At 41.3% G+C, this 11,061-nt stretch overlaps 1 protein-coding gene across 3 annotated transcripts in view; it reads left to right on the forward strand.

Moving 5' to 3' along the window:
- Positions 1 to 7,341, forward strand: part of LOC142931822 (protocadherin-15-like) — a 129,137-nt gene extending 121,796 nt beyond the window's left edge. The window contains exons 32-36 of one of the 3 annotated variants that reach the window (XM_076075939.1): positions 566 to 581; positions 1,244 to 1,282; positions 1,428 to 1,498; positions 3,098 to 3,212; positions 6,047 to 7,341. In XM_076075939.1, the coding sequence (XP_075932054.1) occupies positions 566 to 581; positions 1,244 to 1,282; positions 1,428 to 1,498; positions 3,098 to 3,212; positions 6,047 to 6,661 (856 nt within the window). In that variant the 3' untranslated portion in view covers positions 6,662 to 7,341. Of the gene's footprint in view, positions 1 to 565; positions 582 to 1,243; positions 1,283 to 1,427; positions 1,499 to 3,097; positions 3,213 to 3,374; positions 5,265 to 6,046 lie in introns of those variants that run through there. The other 2 variants (XM_076075937.1, XM_076075940.1) reach the window with 2 other exon arrangements.
- The last annotated feature ends 3,720 nt before the right edge of the window (positions 7,342 to 11,061 follow it).

An 11,061-nucleotide genomic window follows, 5' to 3' on the forward strand; every position in this document is an offset into this window, starting at 1 on the left:
TTGTTGTCCTCAGGAGCAGCTCTGAGTTGTTGTTTAAGTCTTTGATGGAGTGGAATTCCTAAAATTTACTTTGCCGTCTGTTGATAGAAAATTGGCACATTGTGACGCGATAACTAAAGACGATTTTATTAACATTCCTGGAGTCAGTAATTCCTCCCTGAATCACAATGTCCTTTTTTATATCTGCTAGGAGATTTCTTTCTGTATGAACACAGATTTTTTTTTTCAAACTCCAATCTTCCCAGCCTCTTTGATATTTGCATTTATTCGATCTTCTTTTTTTTCTCCGTGTTTGGAAGAGATAACATTGGGAAAAACAGTCCACACCAGCACGGTAACATTGTGGCCTCAGGCATCCTTTTTTTTTTTTTTTTAACTGAACAATATCTGCAACTCTGTAATTTAACATATGAAAATGCACAGTAAGTAAATCTGCAATTTACTCACTGGTCAGCAGAATGTAGTGCTGTAGACTTAACAATTCAATTATTTTAAAAGCACTTGAAATGTTCCGATCAATCCATATTCATTATTTGTCTTGTTTTCTCCTTTCTGCGGCACACAGCAGGCGAGGCAGACAGGTAAGCATTCCTGTTGTGATTTGTTCTTATCTCATTGTTGCGCCGAGACATTTTGTCACTCTCAAAGCAGGTTGAGAGAGCTTATATCCTATTATTCTTATCTACAACTGACTTGATGGAAAACTCTGAATGAGACTACGAGAAGATCCCGGTGATAGGACTTCTGACACTGACATTACAGTTTAGGTTTGATTTGAAAGTCTGTTGTAGTCCTCAATGTTCCTGTCAAACAGCAGATAAGCATTTGGACTTTTTCCTCCTGTGTTGGAGAAAGAAAACTAATCAGAGACCAAACAAAGTGACTCTGTTTGACTTCAAATTCTTTCTTCTTTTTGTCACCTTCAAATAATCTATGAACTGTCAGCATCTGACACACACAGGATGTTTTTGTTGCAATTTCTTACTTACTCAATTTCTTCTTACTTGCTTGACTAACATCTTCCCACTTTTTCCTTGCTTCATTTCCATCAATATTGTATCAATCTTTTCATCTTGCTCCTCTATTGTGTATAACATAGACCTAACAAGACACATACAACATGCCTGCACTGTCTGGATTTAAATGTGAAATGTGTAGAGTGAACTCTTCCTTATATTTGTGTCTCTCCTGACCATCCCTTCCTTTCATTACCTTATCCTTCTTCTGTACTAATCTTTGGCAGCAACAGCAACTGCTGAGGCCATCTCTTCTGAGACCTGAGGTAGAAACCCTCCTGCTTTTCCTTAATTCACAGGGATTGTAGTATTCTGATGTATACTCGCCCTGTATGCTGCTGCTGCTCTTCTTCGTCTGCCTTTCTCCGAGGAGTGCTGAGTAATTTCTCTCTCTGCCTCTCTGAAATGAAGGAACTCTCCATGGAGTCAGGTATCGACCCAGGCCAGGACTACACACAAGACTACTATAATTACGACCAAGGGTGAGCATGCAGCCCGCTGACCCACTGTCTCATCTCTCATCATTCGTACTCTAATCCATGGAACAGATCTCCCTCGGTTCATTTAAAGCTAAAACAATAACATCATTAGGACTTTATTTATTGTGACCTTGCCTTCCAGCTCCAATGCCTTAGGTCCTTGGGGCGAGGCAAGCATTTTAAAGAAGTTCAGAATAAAATGATGATCATAACTTGTGCTTCCCCCTCAGCTGTACATAACATCCGAGCGGTTACCCTTTCTACTCCCATCAAATGAGATCAATTATACTGCCTTGAGTCGAGCACCTCAGAGTGTGATAGTGTTTTCCCGTGGTTTATTGGATAGAGGGTGTTTTGGCTTGCCTGTTACATAGCCCATATGGTCTAAAGAGGGAAAACATGGAACTCAAAGCTGTAACAGATGCTGGGAAATTGTTATTCATTAAACGCCCCCACTCTATGGCAGGTGACTTGCACCACACTGGGGAATCACAAGTTTATCAAAAGAGGGAGAAGATTCTGAACTTTACCGGCTTAAAATGCTGAAAGAAAATCTGACAAAGTTTAAAACCTACCATATTGAAATTAAGAATTGTAATTGCCTTCGTAGTTGCTCAGCGACTTACTGTATGTAATCTTTACAAACTCTAATTAACTCAGCTGTTGCTCACGCTGTTTGAATCACGCTGGCTTTCATTTGCAACAAGCTGTAATTATATTTGAACAGTATGTCACAAAGTTCATTGTAAAAGCTGCTATTGCCACTGTGACTGGATGCCTTTGATGTGTTTCTATATGCACCGAGCACACTGTAATAGCGGTCAAGCTTTTAATCTGGCAATCACCAGACCGTGCAATGCGCCGCCTTCACATGTTCAGAAGGTGGCGATGACACAAATTACCATCAGCGTCTTTCCTTCAGGGTCTTGTGTAATTTGCTATTGTTGAGTAAGAGGAATAATTTACATGTTCAGTATCACTGATCCAAGCTAATTGAGGTCATCCACCACACTAATGCAGACAACCTAATGGTTGAAATATTAAAAGTATGATATACAAATATAATAGTCAAATGATTAAATCTCTTCTTCTTCCTTGTCTTTCATTTTAATCTCAATTGGCAAAAAAATAGAACTGCATTCTGCTCTCTTTGGTAGGTAGTTTTGGATCTTATAGGCACTCATGCGCTGGAATAAAAAACAGCACGTTGGAGAAGAGTTATGCAACCAGATTATATTCAAGTTCAAGTGTTTTAATGGCCTTTTAGGCATTACTTAGTAGTACTCCACAGGTCCCCATCTCAGCATGTCTGCATTCTTGCAAGTTGTTAGACCCCTTTGACAAACACAGGCAAATATGTATTCCACTATGTTTTTTTTTTTGTTTTTTTAAAAGCTCTGTCAGCCTCTGCAACTTCCTTTCTTTCTATTATATCCCTCCAAACTTACAAAGTGCAGCAAATCACCACAGCAATTACTGCCTATCCTATGCCATCTTGTTTACTTTAGGAATTATTCAAATCACAAGTTAAGTGTCAAGGTAGTCCACAGTAATTATAAACCCTGTGTTCTTGTTCATATTTTGTGTGAATCTATTTCTCAGGTATGACATTCCTCAGTATGGCAGCCGGAGGAGGCTGATACCTCCCATGTATGATGAATATGGAGAGGTGATCATGGAGGATGATGGGTATTTCTACAGTCCTCAAGGCGCCGAGGTATTATGTTTCCTTAGATGTGAATTTCATACTTGCATTGGTAATGTCAAGATTGTTAATTATTGTCTTAACAGGTTGTGTGTCCAATGTGTTCTTGAAAGCAAAGTGTCAACCCTGATTTATCATCACAAAAAGTTGCTGAATTAAATATGACTGTCTTAGGATCGGGGCAGAGGCAGGGGACATGGTCGAGGTCCACCCAAGAGGGTTGCATTTAGGGACATGCCGCCAGGGGATGAAATCGAACAAGCTGAGCCAGCAGAGCCTTCTAAGGCTGCCAAGAGACTGAAGTCTGTCATGAAACTCAGTAAACTCCTGGCAGCCAGCAAGCAGCCGTCTGATGCTGGTCCTTCTGGCACATCTCCATGGAAGAAAGCCAAGATGCTCAAGATGTTTGGTGCCGGGAAGAAGGACCAGGATTACGCCAAACTGATGTCAGCCCGTCGTATTGACAGCCAGGAGAGTCTGAGTGGCGGACCAGCAGTTTTGGGACCTATCGATAGCAAGTCTGATACCCGCAGCCGGCTTGGCAAGGTTTTGAGGAAAATCAAATTGGGCAACAGGTTGCAGTTTCGGAGGAAGTCACAAAGTAGTGTGAGTCGTGACTCGGCCACAGGCAGCGAGAGAGATGAGGAGGCCTCACAAGTAGCCAGTGAAGATGACAAGTCTAAAGTGTCCATTAGTGTTACAGAAAGTGAGCCAGAAGCAGGTGCAAGTGGAAGCGGAAGTGGTCAGGAGAAAGACTCTGATGAAGAATCCTCGGAGAAAAGCAGTATTGACAGAGATTATCTGAAAGTAGATTTGGACCGGGATGATGCCAATGAAAGCACTGTGGACTCAGAGGAAGAGCCTGATGAGGAGCCGGGGGATTCTGATGAAGAAAGCAAGTCCAAATCTGAAGGAGAAGAAACAGAAAAGGAATCCATCAGTGAGAAAGAATCTGGGACTGAAATAGAATCCGAGTCGGAGAAAGAGTCAGAGTCAGAGAAGTCATCGGCCACAGAGAAAGAATCAGACACTGAGAAAGACTCAGAGTCTGAGAAAGAGTCAGAGTCTGAGAAAGAAACAGAATCAGGAACAGAGAAGGAAACAAGCACAGAAAAGGATTCAGGGACAGAAAAAGACTCTGATGAAGAGTCTGAGGAAGGAGAGGCTTCAGGGAGCACTAAAGGAAGTGGGTCTTCTGCCCGCTCTTCTATGAGATCATCAGCTACTGAGGCCAGCAAGGGGAGCAGCGCTTCAGGCATCAGTGGGAGTGGGAGTGGAAGTGGGAGTGGAAGTGGAAGTGGCAGTAGGACTGGTACCGGAGTAAGTGAAAGTGCAAGTGAGAGTGGCAGCGGTAGCGCAGGTAGAGCTGCATCTTTATCTGGCTCAAGTGTTCGGTCGTCACAAAGGACCAGATCATCAGGAAGCACAGTGGCCTCAGAGAAGTCCAGTGAAGAACTCAGTGAGGGCGAGTCAGGGACAGGGACAACCAGTGAGGCAGAGTCAGGAAGTGAAGGCTCTATGTCCCGAGGGTCCAGCCAGAGGAAAATGTCTGGTTCAGAGTCCGGTGAAGGCTCTTCATCCGGCAGACAGATGACAGACCAGAGTTCCTTGGGAAGCAGGGAGAGTTCAGCCGGATCCCGGTCCACCAGTGGCAGCCGGCATTCTCAAAAGTCCATTCTGAGCCGCGGATCTGAGGACACAATCACAGAGGAGAGTGAAGAAGAGGATGAGGAAGAATCTGAGACTGCTGACGAGAGCAAAGAGTCAGCCAGTGAGCTCAGTGATGACGCATCGCCCTCGAGGTCCAGTGTGGGGTCCAGAGACCCTGGGCCCTCTGCTTCCTATACTGGTACACCATACAGCTCCGAGATCAGGAGCATCGGTGACACCTCTGTAGAAACATACGGAGGACTGTCCCCCATCACTGAGGTGGACGAGGACGCCATCTCCTCTGACAAATCCTCAGAGGGTGGATCCGCATCAGAGGCCGGCAGTGCTTCGAAGGACTCAGAAACAGAAGAAGCTACGTCGGATGAGTCTGAAGGAAACTCGACTGCCTTCTAGAGAGATATATTGTCCACTGTGAAGTAAGAGTGAATAAAATCAATTACCCTTGCATGGGAGTGAAGAAATATTGCTTGCCACTGCAGAGTGTTTCAAACGTCCACTTTTTCCTCATTTCCCCCAAGCAAGAAAAAGCGTTGGTGGTTTCCTGCTGCAAAACATCAGAGTCTTGCTCTCTTTCTTACACCTTTGACTTATTCCTCTCTTTGATGTTTTCTGAGAGTCTTTTTACGCCTGTGCCTTTTGTATAACATTATACTCTTGTTTCTGCTGTGAGATTTTGCATGTTGCAGTACTATCTGGTTTTACTGAATCTTTTCCTGTCATTTTGAATACACAGTATTACTCTTTTCCATAGAAAAATAAGAGTTCTCGCCATAAATTCAGTTCTAACACAGAACTGCAGATACTTGATCTTTTTCAGAAGTATGATTTATTTGGTAGTACAACAATCCCACTTAAAAGTGCAGTTATATTGCTGTAAATACACTATTGTATGGTTGGATGTCCATATTTGATTGGTAGCGTTAATTAGGTTTGCGGAAGACATCTTTGTTTCAGTATATGATAGTCCTCAAATATATACGAGCATAAATTCTTCTAAAAACATGAGTATTTATTTTTTTGGGGACAAGGGAGAAAATGATGGAGAGAATTCCCTGTGAATACCATGATCTTGATACCTAGTGTACAACCTAGCTAGCTATCTGCATTGTTTGCTTTTTATGTATACTGCACCTTCTGTAAAACCTAATGACTTTGACCCCTTCGCTCCTCCTCAGCCTGGGAAAAAGAAGCGGATTAAGCTGGTGGTAGATCGGGAGAATGAGACCAGCTCCACAGGGGAGGAGAGCACCACAGAGACTCAGCGAAACCGACTCCCCAACAGCCACAGCAACATCAACGGGAACGTCTATCTCGCACAGAACGGCACTATCGTCCGAACTTGGCGGCCACCCCACCCAAACAACTTGAAGGTGGGCTCTCCGTGCCGGCTCGGTAAGCATTTTAAAAAACTAGAGAAGTTGGGGGTGACTCATGAAGAACCCCCACCCATTCTTGGCGTTGATGGCACAGGAAACGATACAGAAAATGGAGCAGGTACATGTGTTCCCTCTAACGTGGACATCAACCTCAACAGTCGGCCCTCCTGTGGCTCCCTTGGATCGACCGTCACAGATCTTAAAAGTTTTGGGTCCAAAACCAATATTTCCAAGGTCTTGATTGACAGAAACAGCAGTGGCCCTTGTGTCAATGAGGAGCAGGAGACTTCAGTTGACAACCACAAGGAGAGTAGGGAGACACTGGAGTCTCACAGTGACCACACATTATCAGACGAGGAAGAGTTATGGATGGGACCCTGGAACAGCCTGCACATACCGATGACAAAACTCTGACTTACCATGCAGAAAATACATCTCCTTTTTGTTATTTTCCTATCTTTACCACGTTGTCTTTGTGAAGAAAATGATCATAAAAAAATGATTGTGTGCCTCAAGTGGATAAGCTCCGATCACTGTCTACGACAGGCGATTGCACTTCAAGTCAAATTTGATTTAACCATAATACATTAAGCTTACTTTCACCAAGCGTTTATCAAAGACAGGGCTATTACAGATGGGACCATAGAGCTGCGAGGCAATGAGTGCCTCAAAGAAAAATTAATTTTTATGTGAACCGTTGACTGTAATTTTAAGTCTTTATTCAAGACAGAAGATGGGCCTCCTTTATTGAGTGATTCCATGTTTAACTTTATTTTCTCAGTTTGAGTTTTTTTGTTTTTTATTAAACAGATCACAAAGAGATTGTAATTAATTCCACTATAGATATTTACAGAATTGTGATTATACAGTCTATGATAAAGTAAAAGAAAATTATTTTGCTAAAAGCATTTTACTTGCAAATAAGTAAGATTGTCTTGATTATTTTATGTCGTGATCACTTGACAATGTTTTTGGAAATTTCTGAAATTATATGAAATTATTTTTGTCTATTTTGTATCTAACAGAGATGGAGAATCTAACATATGACATTAAAGACAAAATACCCACATGAATGTTAGCGCTGTATTTCAACAGTGAGATATGACGGTGTGATTATATTGTTTTTATAAGGACGTTTGTAACTACAGAATGTGGTATTTGTAACCCCTTTACATGATACAGATTCACTCTGCTCATAATAAGTTATTAACCGACACATCAGGAACCCTTAGGGTGGCAAAGGACTGCCAAAAAATGTACCAGAATCATCATTAATGTTCTAACCTATTTTAATGTGTATTGTGAAGCATAATTGCAGGATTTGATTATTTCTGCCACTTCATCCTATCCTCAATGTCAAGGTGCTTTAGCAACGTGGACAATTTGGTTAATAGCAGCTTTCATTTTTGAGAATATTGCAGTGCGTCATTGTGTGCCTTTATGACAATGTGAAGAACGCTTGGGGTTATAAAGATACAGTCCTTGGATGTTATAATGGGGATGAAAGTTGAAAATAGGGTAGCACACAGCAGAAGGTCTCAGCAGTAAGCTCATAACAATATGTCTGCAGAGAGAGCTATGTCAGAATGAGGCCTTCTCTGTGCAGTGGGCTTTCTTTCTAAAGAAGAGCAATGACAGGTCAACACGCATGGGGATATGGATAGTTACTATATCTCTGAAAAGCAGTGGGGAGTATGCGGAGAAGTCTGAGAAACTGACAGCCTTCTTGAGCCCACTCTCTCACCTGTCAACAGAAACTGCAAAAAAAAAGAAAAGATGGCAGTGATTGCAACCAAAAAGGCAAAATCTGATGGAAATCTCAAGCACATTCTCTTTGTTTGTTTCTTGGTTGATAGGAGATTGACACTTCTAACACATCCAGAATGACATTTACAAAAAAGTGTCCTGCAGTCAATCAAGCTGTGAGAATGCCAATCAAGTTCACAGAGTTCTTTGGAGGCTGTAGTTGAGAAAGGAGACGGAGTTGAATGCCAGAGTGAAGTAGCTTGAAAAAGCTGCTCAGAAAAATAGGTCAGGAGGGATCCTGGTTCCCACCACAACGAGCCCGGTGTCCTACAGGATCAAAACAAACCTCTGCACTGTGCTGATGGGAGAAGAACAAGATATGGAAGCACGACCTGGGGGGGGGGGGAAAGAAAAAAGATCAGTCTGTTTTAATTGTCAGTTCTGTCTTTTGCAACTGTTTAATGTGTGACATCTTGTGTGGATACATTTTGGGATGTGCACAGAGAAGAACAGGGTCTCTCTATTGTTCACTGTCTATCAAGAGCTCCACTCTGCATGCACCCTCACAGGAGAGCAGCACTGTACAAACCCTGTTCAGTGCAGATAGGGCTCAATGTTTTTGGCAGTTTTCTTAGACAACTTTTATCGTTCAAAAATCTTTAAATGAAATACAAAAAAAAAAAAATCAGGAACCAGAAAGACAAAATAGAGCACTAGATATGAAATGCATCTGTGCCCTCGTCTCCTTAAACACAAGGACTCACTTCACCAATCTCTCCTGATGAATTGGATTAAAGGAAGCGTTTCTACCGAGCATTTCCTTCTGTCACAGGATTATGTCCCGAGCATTTTTTTGACTCTTCGCCCTGATCATTTCACTTAGTAGATTCAATTACAGCATTAAGAATGGAAATATCCCTGCGGTAATTTTTTTTTTTTGGGCTCGAGAGAACCCACAATCCAATGTCTCTTCAAATAGGATTTTCTTATCATTTGCATTTAAATATTTCTAAAACAAGACTGTCAAAGGATGATGAAATGTTGCACACCTACCGGATATTTCTAAGAAGATCTGAAGTTCCATTAACTGTTCACTGTCACAACATTGGTTATCTGTCACAGCAGAGGCAAGAAAAAACAAAGTGATTATCTGCAACACAGAGATTCCCTGCTCTGATCCACAGAAAAACACTGTCGTCACAAATCCTTGAACAGGTTCATCAAAGTTAAATGAGATCAAATTAAATAACAACTTAATAAAAGCCAGTATAATTGGATAAAATAAGAGGATGAAATATGGGGAGACGTTAAGTTTATAGAAATTAAAAACAATCTTTTAAACTCCACGCAGCACAAAAGGCTCGAGCCACTGAGCAAGACGAGGCAATTTTAAAAAACTAGATGTTAAAAACATTTTCATTTCATTCCTGCCCTGGAAGAAAAATGGCAAAACATACTTTTCAGTGGGAAGTAGGCCACCAACGCTTATTGCTTCAAAAAACAATTTTTAATTTGATAGTTGACATTTAAGGCTGCACAAATATAATTCCCATCTCCCAATTCGTCTTTATTGTGATGAGACAAAGAAGAGAAGGAAGTTCTCTTCTATTATCTAGAAAACAGCCAGAGATATGTATTCCCTTTCTCGAGTTGCATTACATTTCAATTCTGCTGCGACAAGGTGACCTGTATAATCCTTTTTTTCTAAATGTGTTCTCATGACCTTCCTTTACAATCATGGGAACTATGGGAATAGATTACATTAATACAGATATGCAGTAGTTGTCATGTAACATGCACTTCAAAAGCCATCGCTTTGGTCCAAACTGGAGTATCTCAGGGACAAGTAGTGACTGGTGATCCCCTGACTTTGACCCACGCTGAATTGTAACAGCTTTGGTAACTTTTCAACGAGACCAATCATCAGGTCAACATTTATTATTTGTGAAGTACCTTGTGTTTATGACCAAATACCTACAGATGGCTGTACGCCTTTAGTCTTGTGTGGGATATAACATGAATGTAGATCTCCAGGTGCGTTTCTAGTTCATCAAAACATGAATAGTTGCGCTCATGACAGTTTGTACGAATGGGTGACATCTGCAGTAATATATCATCAGTTTCCGTGTCCGTAAATTGTTATGACAGTAATCTGGGCTTCATAGTAAAGCAGATGTGTAGAAATTCCGCTTTATGAACTGATCACAGTAGTGGCATGCAGTATTTCTGTACCCTTGTATCATATAATCCACCTCAGGGTTCATTTAAACATTTATACGTCCTGCAAAAGAGGTTCTGCCACAGTTTTGTGTTTATGTGAAGCAATTTTCTGATGCAGTAATTCTGTAATAGACCCGTGGATGTAAATCACGACACGGAAATACTGCTGTGCTTCACAGAGATTCATAAATCTTGAAAGGTTTTACGGAGGGTTATTATTCATACACCGGGGAGTCTGCAAAGTTGGTAATGCAATGCATGCACCAAACAATGGAGCAGAGTCTCGCTCTGTCTCTATGCTAGCTTGTGACAGTTTGTTTAATCTAAATGGTCTTTTGAGGCCTTGTTCCTGGCCCTTTAGTTCAATCAGTGCAACGAGCTTGTGCATGCCGATCAGATCTCTTCAGCAAGTGAACACATTTATTGGCTTGCTGAGGATGTAGTACCGCTGTCGCTGATAGAGCCACAGAGCTCCTGATATGTGAACATTCAATTTGACAGGAAGAAGAAGTGGGAGCAACTTCACAGAAATGTATCAATATTAAATCACCTTGTAATGAAATATTCATAGTGAATGTAAAATAGAAACATAAGCTCAATAGGAACTTGGATTCAGATCTTTTTTTTTTTTTTTTCAAATACAAAAGAGTCAGTAGTCTGTTATGTATCAACCATGTGGAGTAATGATTCCCTGCTGACATTATATGGCACATTTTTCATGCCATTTTCTTGCATTTGATGTAACAAGAATTATATTCTGGAGAGCTTGCCCGTTGATAGGTTAAAAAAAAAGGTTATCCGACGTACTTTTGATGCCATTGCAAAGAGCATGCCTATTACTGTTATCG

This window comes from Anarhichas minor, unplaced genomic scaffold (assembly GCF_050575085.1).
Source record: "Anarhichas minor isolate MPS153535 unplaced genomic scaffold, ASM5057508v1 ptg000054l, whole genome shotgun sequence".
NCBI classification, from domain to species: Eukaryota; Metazoa; Chordata; class Actinopteri; order Perciformes; family Anarhichadidae; genus Anarhichas; species Anarhichas minor.